The 26,153-nt window shown below is 36.2% G+C and overlaps 1 protein-coding gene across 11 annotated transcripts in view; it reads right to left on the minus strand.

Annotated features, from left to right (window-relative positions):
• KMT2C (lysine methyltransferase 2C) overlaps positions 1-26,153 on the minus strand; it is a 312,192-nt gene that overhangs the window by 84,697 nt on the left and 201,342 nt on the right. For 10 of the 11 annotated variants that reach the window (XM_058428262.1, XM_058428277.1, XM_058428284.1 and 7 more), the window contains 9 exons: positions 18,973-19,092; positions 16,102-16,218; positions 10,528-10,629; positions 10,231-10,335; positions 4,748-4,929; positions 4,328-4,492; positions 2,899-3,008; positions 2,327-2,392; positions 856-1,068 (listed from right to left, as the gene is read on the minus strand). In XM_058428262.1, coding sequence (XP_058284245.1) covers positions 856-1,068; positions 2,327-2,392; positions 2,899-3,008; positions 4,328-4,492; positions 4,748-4,929; positions 10,231-10,335; positions 10,528-10,629; positions 16,102-16,218; positions 18,973-19,092 — 1,180 coding nt within the window. The remainder of the gene's footprint in view (positions 1-855; positions 1,069-2,326; positions 2,393-2,898; positions 3,009-4,327; positions 4,493-4,747; positions 4,930-10,230; positions 10,336-10,527; positions 10,630-16,101; positions 16,219-18,972; positions 19,093-26,153) is intronic. The other variant, XM_058428286.1, reaches the window with a different exon arrangement.

Raw genomic sequence — 26,153 nt, forward strand, 5'->3', positions numbered from 1 at the left:
AAATAAGCAAACCTACAGTAATCCTCTTTAACTCATACTCGATTTTAAATTACTATTAAAATATTTTGCTATCTCAAGAATTCAGCAGGCTGAGCAGAGCAGATGGCTTGAGCCCAGGAGTTCAAGACCAGTCTGGGCAACATGGCAAAACCCCATCTCTACAAAAAAAAAAAAAAAAAAAAAAAATTAGCCAGGTGTGGTGGCCCGCATCCACGGTCCCAGCTACTCAGGAGGCTGAGGTAGGAGGGTCGCGTGAATCCAGGAGGCAGAGGTTGTAGTGAGCCAAGATCGTGCAATTACACTCTAACCTGGGCAACACAGCAACACCCTGTCTCCCAACCCCCCCCCCCCCAAAAAGAATTCAGCTAGAAAAACCTTATATGTACTTTGATCAAGAAAATGTTTATAAACCAATAGTTTACGATGCACACTGGTGAATATGAAGTTATACCTTAAGTAATATTAAATGACAGCTTTTCCATTTCTAGAATGTATGCATCAACTACCTTAACTTAAACATGGTATATCATCCAAGCTCACAGTATCTGAGAAGGTTTATGTCATTATCTAGCAAACTAAAGTCAAGCCCTCTGTATTTCCCCACCTGTGATCTTCAAAGATATGGTGCTCCTTGAGATTTCTGTAAGGTAGGTCTGTTCTAAAATGTGTGAAAGGAAGAGAACCTGAAAAGGCAAGGTCTAAGAAGATCACTCATTTGGAAATGGCAAGGGTCACATCAGGGGTTATCTAAGTCAGTGTGATTTACCCTTTGGTAAATCATACACATATTTCAAAAGTTACTTTATATGCTTTAATTCTTGCACACATATTTCATGGAAAATAAATTAGTATTACCTCGACTATCATCCATTTCACCATCCCTTGAATGCTCTGATTGGATGTCTGGAGGGGTCTGAAGGACGGCCACGCTATTCTGATTTATAATCTTCAATTTCAATTTTGGTTTTGACCGTTTTCTTCTTGGAACTGTAACTGTGAGGCTCTGTAACTGAGTCATCCCTGATTCAGTCAAACACACACCATCCTGGGTATAAGTCTTGGGTGGGTCTAAAATTACAAAATCCCAAGAATACAAATTTAAACTTTCATTTTAAATTTGACTGATTACTGTTTCAAAATACCCATGTCAAGGGAATGTGTAGTTCTAGAAAGCAATTACATATCTATGAAATGCATGAATAATTAACTTCATGATACCCAATAAAAACTAGGAAAAATAGGTCAAACTTCCTTGGATTATAGGCAGAAAGATTGCTTGTTTTTAAAAAATGATCTTCCTGGGCCAGGTGCAGGGGCTCATGCCTGTAATCCCAGCACTTTGGGAGGCCGAGGCGGCAGGCAGATCACGAGGTCAGGAGATCGAGACCATCCTGGCTAACACAGTGAAACCCCGTCTCTTCTAAAAACATAAAAAATTAGCCGAGCGTGGTGACGGGCACCTGTAATCCCAGCTATGCAGGAGGCTGAGGCAGGAGAATCGCTTGAACCCAGGAGGGGGAGGTTGCAGTGAGCCAAGATTGTGCCACTGCACTCCAGACTGGGCAACAGGGCGAGACTCCGTCTCAAAAACGTCTTCCTGGCATTTCTATTTTCATGTCCCAATAAAAAGAGTTAGAAGCACTTGCAACTAAACGCAATGCTCAGCTAATCCACTACGAGCTTTTTCCTAGAAAAGATCAAAAGGCAGGGATTTATTTACATAAGAGAGAATACTCCAGAAGCTCATCTGGAAAAATCAGAGTATCAACATAATTACTAATAGGGAGAAGTAATAAATAAGTACAAATCCTGCAGATTTAATTTTAAATGTACAAAACTGTTGTTCCTTAGAACAATTCCTGTACTATCCAAATGTTTTTGTATCAGGTGCTATTAAATACAAGTAAGTATTCAAAAGAATGATTGTTTAATAAGAATATATTAATCACCATACTAGGCTTATTAATTATTTTAAAAATTAAGAGACTGAATTAATTCTACAAGAAATCTGTTTGCTAACTAGGCCGTATTTTCTGCTAACTGATAATTAAGCACAGTAATATATCAATGAAACCAAAGCAAGCATGGCATTAATGGTTATTCTAAGAGCTGTTATTTTTGTTGCCAACTTGCTGAAATTTATAGGAATACTGCCCCAGTAAAGCTGGATGACATTTTATATATCATTGTGGAAATGATTACCAACATTAGGGAATTTGGATAGAACGCCCATATGATTGAAGCAGGTTTCACAAGTGGTAAGCCAATTATGTAAAAATTAAGCAAAGTAAATTAATTAAATTAAGTAAAGCATTTCAAATTTTACCTAGCTCTTTTACTTTTGTGACAATTTGTGCTACAAGTGAAGATTCACAGCAGTCTGAGGAAGGCACTGAAACGAAAAAAAAAAAAATCCAAGTAATTCTTTTCAGAAAAGGTAAAGTGTATTTAAATACTTATATATGATTAAAATTTCTGTTTCTATACTCATTTTATTAAAATAAATGTTTGAACACTAAAGTTAAAAGTGCTTTTTAAAGCAACAACGAAACAAGAAGTGATGAAGGAAATACTCAAGTCATGGAGGCAAACCTGGCTAAGAAAGAATCAACATATTGGATTTTGACATATTGTCAATAACTACAAGATCATGTTCCTTGGAAGCAAAATTATAGTTTACATCTAAAGTATATGCTTTTTATTGTTTCATGTAAATTGTTTTATTACAAGTTGTGATAAGTCATGTATAACCAAAAATAATATTTTTCATAAAATACTTGTCAAAGTAAGTTTCACAAAGACAAAAGAGTAGAGCCAAGCTAATTCATTGGTTATGGACAGTAAGGTGCAAGTGAGTGGTACAAGAGTGCAGACTCACAGTTTAAATTATTCTCTTACCATTAGACGCAGGCATATAGGGTCTGCACATGCTACAATCAAAACCAATGTCTGCTACATTTTCCACTTCTTCCTCAGTATTTAAGTTTTGACAAACTGCATGCATCCATCTAAAAAGACCATATTTGTACATTTTTTAAAAAAAATGGAATATACTGAGAACTGCTACCTTTTAAAACCTGTAACACTGAGTCTTCAAACTTAAAAGCCCTAAGCCTCACATGCTCCTCCTACCTTGCCCTTTTCTCCTAACTATCCCTATTAACAGAAAAACTTTCATAGAGCTAAGAAGGAAATAAAAAGGAATGAGAACAACTATTAGAGAAGAAGCAAAGCACATTACATAAGGAAGCTAATTATTTAATCATCATATATTAAATATTTCAAAGACAGCAAGGAAGCTAGTTAGGGCAAACACAAAGGTATTCAGAAAACTGCAAATGGCAGTGCTAGCATATATGTGCTCCAGGTAATGCATCTAATTTGAAGTAGACATATCTCATGTAAAGCAATGTTGAACGGTAATTGGGAAATAAAGTAAAAAGTTATCTTGCAATGGAACAAATAATTAGTAGCCAGAGTCCCAAGAATACTGTACCACTGATAATACTATTAATAATAATATATGTTCACTGCTTAACATCTAAAGAGTACAACAATATACCAATGAAAGCAAGGAAACATTCCTGATTTTGAAATTCCACATAATTACGTAGGGACGGCAGAAGCTGCTATCTAATATCTAGGTATCTAGTAGTATCTAGAGCTTTAAGAAAAAGTGGTTTAAGGAGAACAGAATGTGTTAGATATTTTTTATAATCTATTAAAAGCTTCAGAAACCCTTCATAAGAAACAGCATAGATGAAGGCAATAATTCTCCATCTAATTTCAAGGGATTCTTAAACCCTCAAAAAGGCCTAAATCAAAAATCTTTAGTCTTGGGTGGACGCAGTGTCTCACGCCTATAATCATAACACTTTGGGAGGCTGAGGCGGGCGGATCACAAGGTCAAAAGATGGAGACCATCCTGGCCAACGTGGTGAAACCCTGTCTCTACTAAAAATACAAAAATTAGCTGGGCATGGTGGCATGCACCTGTAGTCCCAGCTACTCAGGAGGCTGAGGCAGGAGAATCACTTGAACCCAGGAGGCGGAGGTGGAGGTTGCAGTGAGCCAAGATAGCGCCACTGTACTCCAGCCTGGCGACAGAGCAAGACTCTGTCTCTAAATTTAAAAAAAAAAAAAAAAAAAAGTCTGGAGTTGAGAATTCAAAACAGGAAATCACTTCTGTGAGTTTCTAGGTGACTAAAAATCTGTAAGGCAAAAAGTTCTGCACCTAAAACTTGTGATTAAGGAAAAGCTATTTTCCATTTTTTTTGCTACATTTCAAAGAGAAAAGCTTTAAAAAGATGAAAAAATAGCACAATACCTATCACATTGTCTACATTGCAGAATAAGATCTTCTTCTCTATAGTTTCGATAGCAGACTGGACAGGAAGATAAGCTTGCACAAGGAGCGCACTGTGTGTAATTGTTCTGCCATTCACATCTTAGACCTGCAGATGTTGCTCCACAGTGCCTGCACCAAACACACCTGAAATCCAAATCCCCCCGAAAAGTCTCAATTTTATTTTCTTAGTTATTCAGTTACTGTAATTCAGGAAGCTACGAACGAACATAATGGGGGAAATGATTTAATGTGCATGTGAAAATTTTTCTGATTAGTGGTATCTATCATAGCATATATGTATTATTCAATTAAATAGGTGTGGCTAATTTTTAAAAACTAAACTGGTATGAGAAAGTTCTGAATTTGAAAGACTAACAAGGCAAACAAACCCTAGAGTACCATTTGCACTTCCAGCCTCCTTTGGGAACTGTCTGCAATGGAGGGTCTAGGCAGTAGGTGTGATAACTTATGTCACAATCATCACACAGCAGGAGTCTTCCTGGGTCAGTTGCCTTCCCACAGGCCTCACACACAGTGCACTCAAGACACCTCCAACCTTTGCTAAGAACCACTTTAGTGATCTGTAAAAGAAACAACCAATCCATGTGATTTATGCATTAACCTAACATAATCAAATATACTATATAAATTAATATGGTGCTTATGCACCTAGAAGCAGAAAAGAGGCAATCAACTAACATTTATTGAGCACCTACGGAGGCCCAGTACTGGGTTGGGCATGTTCATATGCACTTTTAGGAGCCTAGTGAGCAGAATAATAGAAAATGGCACATATTTTAATGCCTTTTTAAAGTCCACATAATTACCTTACACTGTACATTTAATGTCCACTATATTTATAGATATAGTGACCACATTTTAAAGAAATCAAGCTTCCCTATTATTGATACATAATTTGAAAATACATCAACAAAATCTCCATCTACATTTCCACGCTTAAAATCAATGGAAAAAATACCAAAAAAATTAATGTAAAACATGAGTTCTTAGGGACATTTTATGATCTTAGAGGATTTCTGTTTAGACTATGGAGCTAGGAATTCTGAAGTTCACATTCACTCCTCTGTTTATTCTCCTCTCTCAAGGGTATAAGTTAGTAGAATATTTGGGAATCTCCAAATCTCTAATAAACTCCTGAAGGAAGCCACATCATGTAATATTAAGATTGTGGAACTTCTTAAAGATCTCAAAAGACTAGGATCCTCAGATAGAACCAATCAAGTGCCCACATTATAATGAAACAGCAAGTAATGAGGGTACAGAATAAAAATTCAGATCATGAGGTACATGAAAGCCTAAAAGCTACCAGAGAAGAAAATAAAAGAGTTAAATTCAAAGGAACACCTATCAGAATGGCACCAAACTTCCCAACTCCAGATGCTAGAAGAGTTTAAGTTTCCAATTCTACAGGAAAATACTTTTCAAAGTACAATTCTCAACCTAGCTACACAAGCAACTATGTGTGAAGACAGAATACGCTGTAGACACAGGAAGACTCAAAATTCAGCTCCCTCATTCTCCTTCTAATAAAGTTACTTAGAGATATGCGGAACAGAATGAGGATGTATTATAAAGAAAAGGAAGACTTGGGATCTATAAATCAACAGATCCAACAAAGGACATCAGGCCAGGGAAGTTTAAGGATGAAAACAACACACCTAGAAGCCACTGGCACATATCAGAGCAGGAGAAGGGAATGTCTAGAAGGAGGGTAGGACTTTTCCCAGAAAAAAACAGTACTTTAAAAAATAATCTTATATGATAGTTTTATAGTAGGCAAAAACAAAGAACGAATGGAGAGTCACTATTACTTTCTTGTTATTAAAAACTCCATGAAAGACAAAAGAAACTCATAGTATACTGTTTAGATCTGCAGTGAACATTTACTGAGTCACAACCAACACCTTATTAATTGAACTAAACATAGTAATACAACTATATTGGGAGAAGGAAGGAGGTGTATTTTAAGACCTAAATCAGAATTTATTTATTCATAGCAGAAAGTCAACAAAATCTAGCATTGATAAAGCAGTAAACCAGTTGATTCTTTAGAGCTATAGCATTAACCACAAGAAAAAAGACCTGAAAAGATTAAAAGTGATTGCCTCAGACGTGGAGGTAGAGTAAGACAAGAGTCGGTTGTTCATTACAAGGCCTTTTTTTTTTTTTTTTTTTTTTTTGAGATGGAGTCTTGCTCTGTTGCCTGGGCTGGAGTGCAGTGGTGTGATCTCAGCTCACTGCAACCTCTGCCTCCCATGTTCAAATAATTCTCCTGGCTCAGCCTCCTGAGTAGCTAGGACTACAGGAATGAGCCACCACACCCAGCTAATTTTTGTATTTTTAGTAGAGATGAGGTTTTACTGTGTTGGCCAGACTGGCTTGAACTCCTGCCCTCAAGTGATCCACCCACCTCGGCCTCCCAAAGTGCTGGGATTACAGGTGTGAGGCACCACACCTGGCCCCATTACAAGGCTTTTAATGTCATTTGATTTTTAAACATGTATATTTATTATTTTGATTAGCTTACTGATTTTTAAGAATTTGTCTTAGATTACCAAGTTAATGTATTATTTGCCCAAATGAAGGAAATGGCCTAGGGGCAAGATCAGCGTGGCTTAGAGCAGTAGCTAGCAAACATTTCCAATAAAGGGCCAGAGAGTAAACGGAAAGTTTTGAGGGCCATATGATCTGTTGCAACTTTATAAAAACTCTGCCAGTGTAATGCAAAAACTGCTACAAATATATGTAAACAAAAGAACATGGCCATATTTCAATAAAAGTTTATTTGCAAACACAGGAAATGTGCCAGATTTGGTCTATGGGCCAGTCTGCCTGACCCTGGCTTAAACAATGACCTGAAGATAAAGTGGCAGACAGACCTGAGGTGTTTAGTGGCAGAATTTTTAAAATATTTATCTTCATTCCTACTAAGTTTTCTTCACAGATACCTGTGGTCCCTTTTACAATCAAACTCTCAAGTTTCTCAGCTTATATTCACTCTTCAAAACACTACAGTCTGGTCTCTACACCCACATACACTCATAACTGCTTAAGCCAGGCTTGTCAAGACCGTCTTATTCTCAAATCTAATGGAAACATTAGTGTTTGTGTTTCTTGACTTCTAGTACTTCAACACTTGAACAATTTCTCCCTCTTTGAAATTTCTTTTTAACCTAAGTACTGGGGTTGTACTATCATTTTTTTCTTCCTTTGAACCAGTTTAGCCTTAGTTTTAAAAGTTTTTTCAAATAAGATGTCATCCAGGATTCCATCCATGGTACCATGTCCAAAGTTGTTACAGATATGTTTTATAATCTAATACAGATACACGCTTCAACTATAATGGAGTAGGTGGGACCAGCCTGTTCTCCCATAAGATACTAGAAAATTGGACAAAGTGTATGAAACAACTGTTTTCAGATATTAGACAACACACAGTACAGGAGACAGTGGTCTCTGAGAGGAAGGAAACACTCAGTGAGTCCTATGATATTCTGCCTAGAAACATTTTCCAGAACGCTGCCCAGGGAGGGAGAACCTCAGCAGAGTAAAATCAATGGCCTCGCTGAGGTTAGGGAAGGTGAGGCAGTGGAATTTGCAGGACACAGTACTCAAAATGAAGAAGCAATAAGGACTAAGAGCTCCAGAAATCTACAAAGGATTCCCCTTAAGTCTTTGGTGGAACACCAAGCCATGCTTCTATAAGGCCAAAGACCCACAACCAGCGGAAAGTACATCTACTGGGAATTTGTAAGCTGCACAATTACCAGAGCTTGCAAAAGGCTCAAAGACAAGTGAAGCACAACCAGTCAGAGTACAAAGACACTGGTGGACAGGGGGTACAATTCAGTAGAGATCCCAGAAAGGCCAAGTCTTAAGTACAGGGTTAAACTAATGCTAATACTGCAGCTACCAAAATGTGGTCTAGGGAACCCCAGTGGGTCTGTAAAGTTAAAACAAGTTTAAATAATACTAAGATTTAATTTGCCTTTTTTCATTTTAATTCATTCACAATTATACAGTGGTGTTTATAGAGGCTACATGTTGTATCATAATATCATTACATTGACATTGTACAGGTTATGCTTCTGTAGTCTTGTGTTATAAAATGTTCCTAGTTTTAATTTCTAAAATGCTGAATAGACCATAGTTAAAATCCTCATAAACAAAAACTATGGAGTCCCCAGTAATTTTAAAGAGTGTTAAGGTTCTAAAACCATAAAGTTTGAAAATATCCACCTTAGAGTGAAGGCTTTCTAGACTTGCCCCAGCAAGCTTAAAAAGAAGCTTCAAAGGTATCAAACTTATCCACAAACAATTGCCTCCCACAATAAAAATTCAAGTGAGCCAATTCACATATCCCTAGTATATTTCTAGATACTGCTGTATTTCTCAATGAGACTGTGGTATTCTATACTGTCCAAAACACTGTCATCGTGTAAAAGGAACCACACATAATTTTTAAAAACAGGAATTCAAATTCTAGCTCTACCAGTAACTAGGTGTTTGATAGTGCACTAATTGTCCAATCTTAACTTATATAAGTCGTACTCATCTGTAAAATGGGAATTCGGTAATTGTTGGATGGGTTAAAAGAAATACATTACTATCTTGAAAGGGATCTTACTCAATTTCCTTAGGTCCAAAACATTAAGTATTCTAGAAAACAAAATCTAATGATAGCAGCAACTTTTATACAGAATATAAAGTACAAAGAAAAGAAACATGTTTTATGCATATATAACTCTATTTTTTAATTGGCTTTACATACTCTGTGTCTTTTTCAGTCACATACCATGAGCAACTAATTTTAAAAGACTACATAAATTAACCGTACTAGTCTTCTATTTTGGATGGTATTAACTACTATCTTTCATTTTGATTCCTAAATTCACAAAAACCTGTATTACCCTATAAAATAAATACTAGTATAGGTATCAACAAAGAATTCTGAAGGAGATAATGTTGATTTGCTTACTATACTGATATTTAACTGACAATGATATAATACAGTGATGTTTGAAGGGCAGGGGAGAAAGGTATAAAAATCACTCATGGTTCACAACCTATCACTGAAACTGAGGTTAGTATTCATGTTACATGGTATGGCAGTACTAGAAAAGATTTACTTGTGGAGTATACAGTTTAAGACCTCTGCTGTACAGCTATACCTCCATGCTTGCTTCCAGTGGCCATGACACTTTATTCAAATATGTAAGTTTTATTAAGACTGAGTTCTTAAAAAGAAAAAACCAAGAACCTTAGATTCAACTACTGAAGTATTGAGACCTGTCCATATTTAAAACCAAGCACATGATACCACTTAAAAGGTTCCCCAGAAAGCCTCTATCCTGAAATGCTTGAAAGTGAGCAGTGCTGACTCTCGATTACTACCAATTGCATTAAATATGACACTTGTTTTGTTTCTTTTGGCTATAAGGAGAAAATGTCTTTTTGTATACGAGTGAGCACAGAGGAGAGAGAATGCGGGAAAGAACAGAATGGGCTAATAATTTTTTACTAAATAGTCCAGTTCTCAGCTTTTTAAATCAACAGACAAAATGAATCAGCTAAACCTAAAATCTTTGTGAATAGTATAAATTGTCTTTTAAATTAAATGCATATATTTTTATGTTTTACTTTTTCAAGACAAAAGCAGGATATTAGTACGATATAAAATTTATAGAGGAGCAAATTTCTTGAGATAGCAAACCCTTAAAAGCAGTATTTAAAGTACTTAAATACTGTCACATATGTTTAATAATCATAATACTTAATTGTGAGAACTGGGAGCTCATGTTACTACTAAAACCAAATAAAAATCCAATACATTTTTGTTAACTCAATTTAAGGATGTTTACCTTAATACTGACACAGTATGGATGGTAACACTGACCACACTGAGAACAGGCAAGTAATCTTCCTTCTGCTCCTTGGCCAAAACTGCCACAAACTACACACATATCCTGAAGTTAAGAAAACAGAACATATTTTCAATGGAGACTAAGCTAAAAACCTACAAATTTTACTTTAAAAATACCTTCTTAACTAATATAGCTCTATAGCTAAATATTGGATGACTTCTGTGTATATGAGATAAAGCAGAAATGTGCAAGGAGGAATTCAATGAGGAATACAGTAAATTGTCAAGTTCAAACCTGATTCAAAGTGAACTTGTCACTGCTAGAAAACAACACAACTGTATTGTGCATAGAGTTTTCTTCATCATCCTTATTTGATGAAATATCTGCAGTAGACACCTATAAAAAGCAAAATACACAAAATACGAAGTTATATTTTTCACTTGTTTTACACTTAACTGGAAAGCTTCAAAAATTCATAATCAAAACATATTTTTGCTAAGGTCTAGGATAACAATTCCAAATATTAATGCTAAGATACTACCGTAAAATGGAGTCATGACATTTTATTATTCACCTAATTCTCTCTTTAGAGTTAGAATTCCTATAGACCAAGAAGTAATGAGAAAATATAATAAACCTGTCTTAGTAAGACTTGATTATGCAGAATTCTAATCAAGAAACTATAAATGATAATATATGTATGTACACATACAAATCTATCGCTATTTTAGTGACACACACTTGGGATCTGCAATGTAGCTAGTCTGAACTGAGATGTCCTGCAAACATAAAATACAGCACATAATAACATATTACATGTTGAAATGGTAATATTTTAGATATATCGGTCGAAATGGAAGGCATTAAAATTAATTTCGCCTGTTCACTATAACCTTTATTTTGTTTTCAGGGGAGTTTCACTCTTGTTGCCCAGACTGGAGTGTAATGGCGTGATCTCGGCTCACTGCAACCTCTGCCTCCTGGTTTAAGCTATTCTCCTGCCTCAGCCTTCCAAGTAGCTGGGATTACAGTTGTCCACCACCATGCCCAGCTAATTTCTGTATTTTTTGTAGAAATGGGGTTTCACCATATTGGTCAGGCTGGTCTCTAACTCCTGACCTCAAATGATCCACTGCACCCAGCTCACTGTAACTTTTTAATGTGGCTACCAGGAAATTTTAAATTGCATATGTGGTTCTCATTATATTTCTATTAGCACCACTTTAGAATATTATTTTGAATAACAACAAAATTTCAGTATTAGCCAAATGATTATCAACCAATATTGTTCAGTCTGGACTTAGTTCTATTTGACTAAATCAGCTAAGTACCCACTGGTTTGTTAATAATTTCTAGAGTGATTATGAAAGAAAATAAAGCTCTGAACTAGAAGTTGTAGAAGAAGACAAGGAGGGCACTGCCAAAATCACAAAATACAATCCTCTTTCTTTAAAAAGCTTACAACCTAAGCCTGGAAAGACAGAGCTGAAACACAACAGATTATGTTCAAGGTCAAAACATAAAACAACTTAATTACTTTTCTTGAGGAACAACTGAAAGAAGATTAACCAGCTGGGTGTGGTGGCTCATGACTATACTCTTAGCACTTTGGGAGGCTAAAGTAGGTGGATCGCTTGAGCTCAGGAGTTCGAGACCAACCTGGGCAACACGGTGAAATCCTGTCTCTACCAAAAGTACAAAAAAACAGCCGAGCGTGGTGGCACACGCCTGTAGTCTCAGCTACTCAGGAGGCTGAGGCAGGAGAATCACTTGAACCCAAGAGGCAGAGGTTACAGTGAGCCAAGATTATGCCACTGCACTCCAGCCTGGGTGACAGAGCGAGACCAAGATTACGCCACTGCACTCCAGCCTGGGTGACAGACCCTGTCAAAAAAAAAAAGAAGGAAGGAAGGTAGATTGGTTAACTAAATAGAAGGACTACATCTCAGTATTTTTCAATACAAATACAGATTTTGTTTGTTTGTCTGTTTGTTTTTGAGACAGAGTCTCGCTATGTTGCCCAGGCTGGAGTGCAGTGGCGCAATCACGGCTCACTGCAAGCTCTGTCTCCCGGGTTCATGCCATTCTCCTGCCTCAGCCTCCCGAGTAGCTGGGACTACAGGCGCCTGCCACCACGCCCAGCTAATTTTTTTGTATTAGCCAGGATGGTCTCGATCTCCTGACCTCATGATCCGCCCACCTCGGCCTCCCAAAGTGCTGGGATTACAGGCATGAGCCACCGCGCCCGGCCTAAAAGCAGTTTTAATGGTTAGTACTAATGCTTTATAAGAGCAATTTACAGTCACATGAACCCTAATGACTACAAGTGTTAATAATGCCAATATTCATCATTAGGGAGTAAGTAAAGCAATGACAAATCCAAACATTAGAAAATTACGCAACATTTTAAAAGTAGGGAGGTAGAAACTTGTATAGACTCCCATGAGAGAAATTATCAAAAGACATTGTTGAGTGAAAAAATAAATTGCAGAACAGTATGTGAGGTATAGCACTATAATATAAAAACATGGAAAGTCATTATATGTAGTCTATGGGCACATATAATAGGTTGAATCATAAGAAATTGCTGCTTTTCATCAGTTCAGAAATAATATCGGCAATTTCATATGGATCAACCTAATATATAAATATACCAAACTGGTAACAGGGAAATAAGAAGGACTGAGGAGTCAGTAATGGTAAATTCTGATCTACCTATAATGCTTTAATTTTTTTAATAGAGAAAATGTATTGATGTGTTATATGCATACCTCAAAATTAGCTTTCTAAGATTTTAGAGAATCATCCAAGATGATTCACAAAAGTAGAATCATCATCATCAGTAAGAAATTGACTACTAAAAGTAATCATTAATTCAGTCACAGGACTAATGATGCATTGACAAGACTATTGAGATATATAATTATGGAAATGGCTAAAATAGAGATAAAGTATCTATTGCTACCTCTCTACCACTAACAGAAAATTCAACACATTATACACACTGAGCAGCTCAAAGAAATTGTAAACATCCATTATTATTTTTAAAAGGAAATCTAACCAGTGAATGCTTTCACTGAATATGATAAACAATATATTCCCAGTATAAACCAGAAACAAAGTCTGTAGTAGAAAACTACAATGTCCCTAGATTCAAGTGGGGGTAGGGAGTCATATTTAAATAATAAGTGCAGAAAAACCAAAATATTTTAAAATAATTGTCCATGCAAGAAAGAAAACAGTATCATCTAGCTTAAAGACCCACTGTTTTTATTTTATAATTTATTTCATGACCTTTAGACCGTTAGAAAAATAAAACCTACCTTGAGGGCAAAGGTAATCTATGAGAAAATATGTGCTATTGTTGCCTGCATAGATAATAGTGTGATTTATCCAGAAGGTGATAGAAATTTCATTTTCCTAGACCACAGATATAAGCCAAGGAGAATAGAAAGCTCTGACCTAAATTTCACAAGTGTCCCTTCCAAGCAGGGACACATAAGAGTAAACAAAAAAAGAAGATCAAATTAAACTCAAAGTGAGAAGATAGGAAAAAATAAAGATGAGAATATAAATCAATAAAACAGAAAGGGAAAAGAAAATAGAGAAAAGTCCATGAAAACAAAGGCTGACTCAAGAAGATCAATAAGATTGATAAATCTCTAGCCAGACTGATCAGGAAAAAAATAAGACAAGATACAAATTATTAGTATCAAGAATGAGGAAGGTGAAATCACTACAGATTCTACAGGTATTAAAATAATAAGAAACATTATGACCAACTCCATTCCTTTAATTTGTCAAGATAGACAAAATGAACAAGTTTCTTGAAAGATGCAAATTTATGCAAGGAGAGACAGATAACCTAAATAGGTACCTATTAAAGAAATAAAATTTGTTGTTAAAAACCGTCCCACAGGCTGGGCGCTGGTGGCTCATCCCATAATCCCAGCACTTTGGGAGGCGGATCACCTGAGGCCAGGAATTTGAGACCAGCCTGGCCAACATGGCGAAACCCCATCTCTACCCAAAACACAAAAATTAGCCAGGCATGTTGGTGCACGCCAGTAATCCCAGCTACTCAGAAGGCTGAGGCAGGAGAATTGCTTGAACCTGGGAGGTGGAGGCTGTAGTCAGCAGAGATCACGCCACTACACTCCAGCCTGGGCATGGTGGCTCATGCCTGTAATCCCAACACTTTGGGAGGCCAAGGCAGGTGGATCACCTGAGGTCAGGAGTTCGAGACCAGCCTGGCCAACATGGTGAAAAACTGTCTCTACTAAAAATACAAAAAAAAATTAGCCAGGTGTGGTGGCAGGCACCTGGTAAGCGCAGCTACCCAGGGGGCTGAGGCAGGGGAATCACTTGAACCTGGGAGGCAACGGTTGCATGAGCTGAGATTGCACCATTGCACTCCAGCCTAGGCAACAAGAGCAAAACTCCATCTCAAACGAAAGAAAAACAAAAACAAAACAAAAACCCCCCACAAAGAAAATTCCAGGCCAAGATGGTTTCACTAATAAATTCATGTATAATATAAGAAGATACATTTCCACTACTACACAACTTTTCCAGAAAACTGAAGAGGAGAATATACTTCCAGATTCATTCTATGAAGCTGGAGTTATGCTGATACCAAAACCAGACAAAGACATTACGAGAATGTAAGACTACAGGCTGGGGCATGGCCCAGCACTTTGGGAAGCCAAGGTGGGAAAATTGCTTGAGCTCAGAAGTTCGAGACCAGCCTGGACAACATAGTGAGATGCTGTCTCTATTAAAAATTTTTAAAAAGTAATTGGGTGTGGTGGCACACACCTATGGTCCCAGCTACTTGGGAGACGGAGGTAGGAGGTCGAAGCTGGAGTTGGCTATGATCGCACCACTGCACTCCAGCCCAGGAATTAGAATGAGAACCTGTCTCAGAAAAAAAAAAAAGAAGAAGAAAAAAAAAAGTGCACAGGTCTACAACCGTGGTGCATCCACAGTTTTATTAATACTCAGCAAGAAAAGGGAGTACACTGTTAACAAATCCAACAGCATAGATGAATCTCCAAATAATTGTGCTGAAATAAATCAGTCCAAAAAGCGTACAGTTCTGTATTATTCCACTTATATACAACTCTAGAAAATGCAAACTGATCTTGGGGACAAGGACGGATGGCAGAGGGAATGCAGAAAATTACAGAGGGGCATGAAGAAACTTTGGGAGATTAATATATTCACTATCATGATTGTGGTATTATTTTCAAGGGTGTATATATATGTCAAAGCTTATGAAATTGTACATGTCAAATATAGCTTATATCAACTATACCTCAATAAGCCTGGTTTTAAAATTTTTCTTTTTGAAAAAAGGATGAGAATCTAAGCTTCCTTATTCCTGGTTTAGTAGTAAACTTGAACAATTTCACCTGTCTCCTATACTTAAAATGACATTTCAGAATTTTAAAAACAGGATTTTAATAAAATAGCAAAGTTATTACATAAAACATTTGCTAGTAGTTAGCAAATACATTTGTAATACACATATAAATAAAGCCTCATAACATGATAGTAAGCAAATACCTATCAATCTTGAAATTTTTTAAATAAAAGAGCAACTATATTACATACTGACTTTTTAAGAGAGGGTTGGCATAGAAAGTTAAGGAGTCAAAGAGGAAGGTAAGAAAAGAGAAAGGATGAGAAAGTAAATATACAAGAAAACATAACCAGAGGCTCAAAAAAAAAAAAAAGCAAAGTAGGACAGTAAAATAAACATTTTGGCCTATTTATATGACTCTTAAGATCAAAATAACTTGCTATGAGATTTTCATCGTTAACTGACATTTAAATTAGAGAAAATATACATGAAGCAAGCCTCACCCCAGGCAATACAACAGCTCCGATTCCACTTTTCAGCTTTGACCTGCCTCGGCCACCTCGCCCCGACAGTCCTGCACCTCGAGGTCTCCGCTTTCCTGGAAATCCAGACCCACGGCCCTACGTAACAGATTAGGAAAAGTCAACATTCTGTGACAGCCCAAAATAATTTTTAAATCCAAATGCCACTGAGATAAAACATTTTATTAAATGTTACACAAACATTTCTTTAGATAAGTATTAAGAGACCTGGCTTATTATTTTTATCTTTAAAAGTATACTACACAACTTAAAAATCTAAATATAAAATGCTTACAACCTTAGAATCATACCTTAGGCCTCTTACTGTGAACGCTATCAGCAAGCCTTTGCATGATTTTTCTCTTTCCCACTCCTACATTCTTGGTGGCTACAACAACTATAGCCTGATCAAGAGAGTTCGAAGTGCAACAAATTGTATTCAATACAGAGTAAGTATAAGAAAGAACTCTCTCATTAACTGGTCTTGCAGTGATTACAGTAACAGCTAACATCTATTGAGTACTTACTATGTACTAATCTAAGTATTTTTTACTCTCAACAATCCCATATAGTAGGTTTTATTATCCCCATTTGAGATGAGTGTGCTGAGGAATAAAAAGGTTAAGTAACTTGTCCAAGGTCACTTGGCTAGCAAGTCTGGCTCCAGCATCCCTGGGTTGGAACCATATTCTGTACTGCTATATCAGCATGAAAATTCATTTTTGCTAGTGTGTAACAGTATTCTTCTTGTCATTAAAGTTAAGTCAGTTTCCTTCACTATTCAACAGTTCTCTTATGAACTCAACATTTCTACCTCATTCACCATTGTATTTAGAGGAAAATGTATTATTATTGTTATTACTTTTATTTTTGAGACAAGAACTTGCTCTGTCACTCAAGTTGGAGTGCAGTTGTGTGATCTCAGCTCACTGCAGCCTAGAACTCTTGGGCTCAAGTGATCCTCCTGCTTCTGCCTCCCAAAGTGCCAGGATTACAGGAGTAAACCAAAGCATCCAGCCAGGAAAAACTATTTGAGGATTATCGGAAAGCTGACAAAAGGCTTTGTGAAAGCTTTGCTTTAAATAATCTGAATAATAAATACTCGAAATGGAAATAATTTATCTGACTTCTTAGACAAGAAATAAACCTATGGGAAAATGTGTTAAATTCCCTGATAATTTCAGACATTAAGTACCAGAGTATGGTGTTCCCTGCCCCCCAACCCTTGTTTGTACTAATTAATTACTCCTTGAAAAAACCTGGCACCTAAGTAGATGAATATGTATATTTAAAATTATCCAGATGCTCAGGAAAATACTTAGATGTTTCCCTCACAATAAGTTAAACAGTATGTCGTATTTTCAACTGATGTCCCTTATCATAGTTTGAAATGAACTTATTCCCTATTTAGCAGAATGGTTTCCAAGTCAAAAATTTATGGTGATACTGTAAGCATAAAATAGATACACATGAACAAAAGGAACGGGAGGAATGGCTTTTTTTCCCTTTGGATGTAATAAATACAGCCAGCTTCAAGTTTCAAACTGCCACTCCTGTCTTCTCTTACCCTGCTCTCCTTGAGATCCCTTTTGAGAAGTGCATCAGCTTCTTTGAACAACAGATGGATGGGGTCAGGTTAGTTTTTTGGGTTTTTTGTTTGTTTGTTTGTTTTTGAGATGGAGTCTCGCTTCTTCGCCCAGGCAGAGTGCAATGGTGTGATCTTGGCTCACTGCAACCTCCGTCTCCTGGGTTCAAGCAATTCTCCTGCCTCAGCCTCCCTAGCAGCTGGGAATACAGGCACATGCCACCACACCCAGCTAAATTTCTTTGTATTTTTAGTAGAGACAGGGTTTCACCATGTTGGCCAGGTTGGCCTCAAACTCCTGACCTCAAGTGATCCGCCCGCCTCAGCCTCCCAAAGTGCTGGGATTACAGGCGTGAGACATGGCGCCCGGCCAAGTTTGTTTTAAATTGGTATAAAAGATTTTTGAAAAATTAAGTCAGTGATTAAAAATCAAGACTACAGTAATCTCTCAATTTATTTTCTCGAACGTCAAATGCTGACCCAGAAAAAAAATAAGTGAAAATTTGTGGTCTATATTATCAAACTGTCAAATGAGGTATATTTAGACCTCAATATCTTGGATGATATCAGGGGGAGGTAGCGAGATTAAAAAAAAAAAAAAGTTCTTCCAGTCATGAAAGAAAATAATCTAGAATTCCTTAAAATCCTTGATTAGTCTAAATTAAACAGCCATATTCCAGAATATTAAATATAGAATATGAAGAAAAACTGTCATCTCTAGTCAATGAAGTATTTTAACTTTTGAGTTAATACTTTTTCAAATTAGTTTTTTTCTCTTCAAAATGCATCACACTACTTAACTCACTTCAAGGACTGGCAGAGCCATCAACCAATGTCATGGGGGAAAAAGCCTTATCATTTTAAGGTATTAACCAGACAATGAAATCTGCCACAATTTTGGTATTTCTTCTCCATGAGAACATAATAAATTAATGGAGTTTTTTCTTTTGCTTTTTTCTAAGCAACAAAGTTTGATGATACCATGAATGAAAAGCTCCCTAATTACCTTTTGGTCTACATGTCAAGGACTTCTCCCTCACAAAAACAGTAGTAATCACAACAAAAGGAATTAACCATAAAAAGAGGTATTAAAAATGTATACTTGATTTTTAAATGCAAGCATATTATTTCTTTACATTAAAATTTTTAGATGTAAAAAGTGTCTCTGGAAGCTCAATCTAGAAAAGAAAGATTTAATTCTTAACATCCAGTAGGGCAAAACAAATCAGACAGAAATGATATATGAATGTAAATGCAATTTTATTTACCACTTTGATGCTCCAAATGGCACTGCCAGGAAGCTGCCTGGGTTTAAAAATTTCCCGACCTTCTGAAATGTCTGGGGACCAGGAAGGTGGGCTCACTGTATTATGGGTACTCCAAGCCCCCTAGGATATGGCAGTTGAGAAAATAGATGTGTAAAACTCAGCAACATAAAAGGTCAAAGCCAGCAACTAAGGAATTTTAGAACAGCAAAAACAAATGCAAACGTATGGAAATTTAGGACAAATTGCTTCAAGGAAGGCAAAATAAGCTAATCACTAACAGTGATTTAAACATTTAAGTATAACTTAAATAACTTAAATGTTTGCTGCCACAATTTACATTAAATATTTTATTCTGCCTGAGACATCACTACAATGAAACATTAAAAATTAAGGTTTATATGACATCAACATTGACTCATGAACTGCAATTACTGCACCAAAAAGTAAATAAAAGTCAATCACACTTTAAGAACACTAGAAGAAGGTATTGGGGGATTACTTTTCTTCTAACAACTAACACTCTACTTAGAAGGAGAAATGGATAACTATAAGGAATTCTATATTCTATAGCTATAAACAACCAAAACCAGTAGGCCAAAGAATGCAATGAGAAATATAAGCAATCGATAAGTGCATAAACTTTAAACTGTGGAGAGTTGGTAACATTAAAATACAAATACCATTATAATCTTAGCATTTAATCACTCTTTCTTCAGTGACCATTAGTTGTCGTTTTGGGTTTCGGTTTTTACTTAGGGAAATGAATACTTTATGGAAATTACATCCAATGGACAAAAGTGAAGAAATGTTAAAGCAAATTGTCCTAAATTTGCAAATTAAAATGCCTAAAGTACCTGATAAATTATATAGAAAGTAGTATCTTATTAAAATCTATATAACTAAAACTAAAGCATTTTACTTCCAAACAACCACATTCAGCAATACCCTGAACTAATCTGATGAAGATGCTAAACAGCATAAAGAAAAATGTTTACTCCATAAAGATAACATTTTAAAGAAAAACACAAGACAAATGTCAAACAATAAAAGAATATATTTTGAATTAGGTAATTCAATGGTGCATGCTATAATTTTACCAATTAAGTAACCAAAACTTAAGACAAGGTACATAGTACTTACCAGGTTTCTAGAATATCATCAAATTAGCAAGTAGTATCTCATTAATCACATAAAAATACCATCAGGAATTAAAATAACCAGAAATAACAATGTGGCTACTCTTGGGGTAAGAGATAGGTAATGGAATAACAGTATTTTGAGAAAAGCCACACAAGCAACAGACTGGTTTCATTTTTAAGTCACAAACTCAACCCACACACATTGAAGTCCAGCAATCCAACTCATTCTCTCCAGCAAACACTTTATTTTTTTCCCTCCAGGATTACCCTTAGGTGTTCTTTCTTACCCATCAAATCTCTAACCTAGCTCCGGTAATCACTACGCTGATTTCACTGAGCAGCAACCACTGCAGGTCAATTACAACACTTTCATAATTTCAAATCAACTTGAATCTGTACCCATGTCTTCTTCCCTACTATTAGTAGTCCAGGGTCTTAGATCCTCTGTGTTGTCAAAAGCCATTTCTCTTTCCTCATTTTACTCATGCTCCTAACATCTGGCATACTGTTCTGCTAGATTTGGCAGCAGCCCACCTGTGGATGTTTCACTGACTCCCTCGCTAATCTTTCTTCATCTCCTGTACGTGTTCTTCCTCTATTTGACTTCCAAAGCCCTGGAGTTTCCCAGGGCTTGAGCCTAGATCCTAAATGGTATTATCTACAATGAGGGCATCTTGGAAGTTGATGCTTCCCACATTCTTATTTCTAGTTTTAATCAGAGATCTCCAAATTAGCAGGATTTTCACCTTCCTTCTTAGCATTTCCATTTTCTCACACAAAACCCCTCTTAAGTTTGCCATGTTTAAAATTTCTCCCTTAACCGGTTTCATCCCAGTCTTCCCTATTCTTATAAATGGCATCCAGTCCCTTGTCACTCTCCTCTGCTCCTTCAGTCCTCTCCCCCAACACTTTGTCAATGCAAATCATCAGCAAATTCAAGACTTTTTATCTTCAAGTTTTGTCTCCGATCCTTCTACTTCTTGTTACTTCCACCGCTAGCAGCTCAGTCGTGGCCACCACCATCTCTCACCTAACCTGCTATAAGAGTCTACTGCTGGTTATGCTTCTCCCACCCTGCATCTACTCAAGCCTTTCCCCACAGCAGCCAGAGGAACTTTTCAAAAGTACAAATGTGATCTAGCAAGTCACTATTCTATTTCAAACCTTCAATTGCTTCTCACAGCACTTAAAAGACAAACCTTTCCCAGTGCCTTTCTCCAACTCATCTTGTGGCATTTGTCTCCCTGCTGCTATGCTCCAGCTATTCTGGCTTCCTTGCTGTCCTTCAAAACATGCCAAGCTCTTTATCAATCAGAGCCCAACTGACACAGAACACTTCACCATACCATTCCAGTCCTTTAATAAATGTCTGGCATTTTCTTTCTTTTTTTTTGAGATGGAGTCTCACTCTATCACCCAGGCTAGAGTGCGGTGGTGCAATCTCGGCTCACTGCAACCTCTACCTCCCAGGTTCAAGCGATTCTCCTGCCTCAAGCCTCCTGAGTAGCTGGGATTACAGGCATGCGCCACCAGGCCCGGATAATTTTTGTATTTTAGGAGCGATACCATGTTGGTCAGGCTGGTCTCAAACACCTGACCTTGTGATCCACCAGCCTTGGCATCCCAAAGTGCTGGGATTACAGACGTGAGCCACCACAGCCAGCCATGTCTGGCGTTTTCTAACCCTTCAGGTATGGCCTTACATATTTTCTCATCAAGAGACCTTTCCTTAGTGCTCCCAGTGAATCATCATCTCTCTTACCACACCATTAGTGCCTCTTATTGCATCACCACCTGGGACATTTTATTGTTTATAATTTTATTTAGTGGTAGGCAGTGGGGGCAAGAGATATCTAAATTACTTCTCTCAATATTTCCATTGGCTTTTCTCTGAGATTTGGCTAACATATATCTTAAATTCCTTTTAGTCGATAGTTTAATATTATGTTGGCAGTAGACAGTTCTCAAAAATATGAAACAGAAAGTCATACTCTAAAATAAAAATAATGTTGAATAATTTTATTTCAGAAATAAGAATTTTCTGGTAATTATGTATTATTCATCATGATTTAAAAGTTAGCTTTGATGCCAAAATTTTATCTCACTTCAAAAACAAGACAGACTTTGTGTAATTTTATAGTTCTGAAGAAAAATTATCATTATACTTAGATATTCTGACAAATTATCTAGTATATTCCTTAGACCTTAAAACTAAAATATAGCTATAATTATCAAAGTTTAAATTATCCTTCAGATCTTAGCTTTGATCAAGAACTTACACAAACCATTCAGAAAAGGTTAGCTGCCCCTGTAATATGGGGCTCTTCTCCTACAATCCAGTTGCAGCACTTTTTACACTGTAATTAAAGATCATGCCCCTTTCTGTTCACTGCTATGTTAAGCACCCTGTTCAGCACTTATTGAACTTTTTTTCTGCTGAGCATCTATTATCTTTTTTTGCATATGTGTATGAATTCATCAATAAACAATGAACTATGATATGAAACACACTAATGCCTCCACCAGTAATAACCTAGAATCTTGAAATTTCTTCACTTAAAAAAGTTACTAAAAATTACTAAAAAAAAACTATATAATGCCTCCTTAATCTACAAACTGAATTTACAGCAAAATATTTCCTAATGTAATCATTATTAAGTTGTAAATGAATCAACTTGCTATCAAATACTACAGAAACTAAAAAAACACTACCTGACAGGGACTGAATTTGAACCCAGGAAAAATAATTTAACCCAAAAATAGTTTAATATTGGCATTAAGTTTCTTTGTGCTTTGAGGCCAATTTCTCAGGTCAACTGTCCAAGCTAGTAAGTTATACAAGGACTGTGGGATGGGGAAATGAGAACAATAATGACAGGTGGAGGACAGGTTATTTAGAAGCAACTTTCTATTAAAAGTCAAATTCTATTGCTGGTTGTTTAATATGATCAAAGTCACTCTTACAGCCCAAGAGTACTATCAGTTTTAAAAGCAGCCAGAGAAGGTTTGGTGTCTCACTGGCAAACTTTACACCTCCAAATCCTAAATCAACCCCAGCCCCACACTCTTCCAACATACTATGTAAAACCAAGGTTGCTTATAAACAGTAAGTCTAATTTAGGAAAAGTGAAAGCAATGAAGAGAGAGAGCAGAAAGGAAGATAACTGGTAAAAGAAACAAAAGAGTTTACAGTTTGTCGTTTTGGTAAATATAATCACTTGTATACACTGGAGCTACAGCAGCAAACACTTCACTATTTAGGGAATTCTTAAAAGAAGTCTCATATATAAAATTGAGTTCAATATCAAGTAGAACAAGAAATTAGACCTAATCCTGTTTTGATAACTACAGAAACAGCTATTATCAGCTTTAGCCTTCAATAATTTCACAATACAAATTAGGTGGCGCTAGCAACAGTAATGTCTCCAAAAATACCACAAGCACAAGTGAACTAAAAGGAAAGTCTGGTACTTCTAATCTGCTGTGTTGTTAGCTTGGTGTTCCAAAGGGGTAGGTATTTTTTAGGTTTAATACTATGGTTCTCTGGCTACTTTTAAAACTGAAAGTACTCTTCTTATAATATAAACTTCTTATAATTTGTCCAAGAGATATCAAAATACAGTACCTATGTTTTCATTTATGAAATTTTCTTGAAATATTTATTGCAGGCTGGGCACGGTGGCTCACCCCTGTAATCCCAGCACTTTGGGAGGACAAGGCGCGTGGATCACCCAAGGTCAGGAGTTCAAGACCAGCCTTACCAATATGGCGAAACCCTGTCTCTACTAAAAATATTTTTTAAAAATTAGCCAGGTGTGTTGACGTGAGCCTGTAGTCTCCACTACTCAGGAGGCTGAGACACGAGAACTGCTTGAGCCAGGGAGGCAGAGGCTGCAGTGAGCGAGGTTGTGCCACAACTCCAGCCTGGGCGACAGAGCAAGACTCAATCTCAAAATAAATAAATAAATAAAATAAAATAAAATAGAATAAAATAAAATAAATATTTACTGCAAATAATACATTTCATAAAATGCTTAATAAAAACTTTCAATACCACCATGAAAGCAATTAGAACATGAGGGTGTCTGAACTAGATCATAGTAGTGTGATTACATTAAATATCTTTCTTTAAGATGTGATGATACATACAGGGTAAATAATACAAGAAGACCTAAGATTATTATCTCAGAATTTCCTAATTAGAATGGGAATACAACTGTGCAATGAGAGAAATGGACTGAAGGCAGAAATAAAAACAAATGTTATGATTTAATATGACAAATTTAAAATTTCCACTTTATTTTCCACCATTTTTAAAGAGCATTCTTATAGTATTAAGTTTAATGCATTTTCAAAAATCAGTAAGACAAGTAGCACATTTCTCTAGTTCAGGACTCCGCTTTCAGGGTTACAGTCAAAGATGATCCTAGAAGTGCATTTTAATTGGTCTAGGGTAGGGCCATTAGCTTGATGTTCTAAAATCTACCGAGTTGATTACAATATGTGGCAGTGTCAATAACCACTTTCTTAAACCCAGGTCGCAAAGTACATATACCTATAAAAATGCTGAAAAATAGGCCAGGCGCTGTGGGGCTCACACCTGTAATCCTAGCACTCTGGGAGACCCGAGATGGGAGGTTCGCTTGAGGCCAGGAGTTCGTAACCAGCCTGGTCTACACAGCAAGACCCCCATCTCTATAAAAAAATAAAAAATATTTTTAAATGCTGAAAAATGAAATACTAAATTATTTATAAATATATAACTTCAATAAAAGATGAGGAAATACAACTAGGTCATTAGGACAATTTGTATGAAACAACATCCAATTTGCTGTCTGTTACTTCTACCTTATCATGTCTAATTTTTCCTCATCTTTGTGAAATCCTGCGTCTACAATAGGCAAGAAAAAAAAAAACAAAAGGAATCTTATTCTATTCACAGCCATCAGAAAAATGTGTTACTATTCCTGTAGTCAGTTAGGTTCTAAATCATACATTTGAGATATATTTGAAACATGTCATAAAGAAAATAAGCATTATATTTCTCACTAAACAGCACCTGAAATATTCCATATGAAAGGAAAAATACAAAAAATTAAACTTTAATTACTAATCTCCTTAAAGGAAAATAATTCTATATGATTTGATATTTGATAATGGATGTCCAATACCTGAGATATAAATTCCATTTTCTGTGTCCTAACATCTCGCCTTCAGAAAATCTCCAATATTGGGATATTTGGATTATCTATTTCAAACTGAATATACTTGAAAATGTGAATGATTTGTTGCTGCAACAAATGGTTTAGCAATTATCTGCATTAAAATGTGTTCCATGAACAACAGAAAAAGAATATTTCTACTTCAGTCCTTAAAAATTGTGAAAGCACAGCCACAGTCTTAGTTTGTCGATCTTGAATTCTTTTGGTATTTTAATTTCACCAATAATTCTGGAACTGCTGTTTTTGTATTTCTCAAAATGTTCTGTCTTGCATCATCCAATAAGGCAGCCACCATCATACGTGACCACTGAGCACTTCTAATGTAGCTAGCCAGAATTGATGTTTTAAGTATAAAGCATCTTGTTCATTTTTATACTAAATGCTGAAATATTGTTTTGAATATACCAGGTTAAATAAAATAGATTAAAATTTATATCACCTGTCTTTTTTTAAGTGTAACTACTAGAAAATTTAAAGTTACACATATGGTCTGCATTATATTTATATTAGACAGCACTGGCTTACCATTCTACTGGTTGGCTAGCTTGTACCTCCAGATAACATCTGATAATCCAATCACTAGCTATCACAAACTAGATCTTTCAGATGTTTCCTATTAAAATGTTCATTTAATTTTGAAGTGAATTCCTAGAAGAGCTCATATAATACTATTATAGAAAATGATTAAAATCAACTTAATAATTTGCCCACCATGAAACAGAACTTAAGGTAAATCTACATTTCTTTGGTTACTATTTACTGTACTGGTAAAGACCAAAGAATTGGTAATGTTCAACAAAATATGAAAATGCCAGTGACG

Source organism: Hylobates moloch, unplaced genomic scaffold (genome assembly GCF_009828535.3).
Source record: "Hylobates moloch isolate HMO894 unplaced genomic scaffold, HMol_V3 SCAFFOLD_1, whole genome shotgun sequence".
NCBI classification, from domain to species: domain Eukaryota; kingdom Metazoa; phylum Chordata; class Mammalia; order Primates; family Hylobatidae; genus Hylobates; species Hylobates moloch.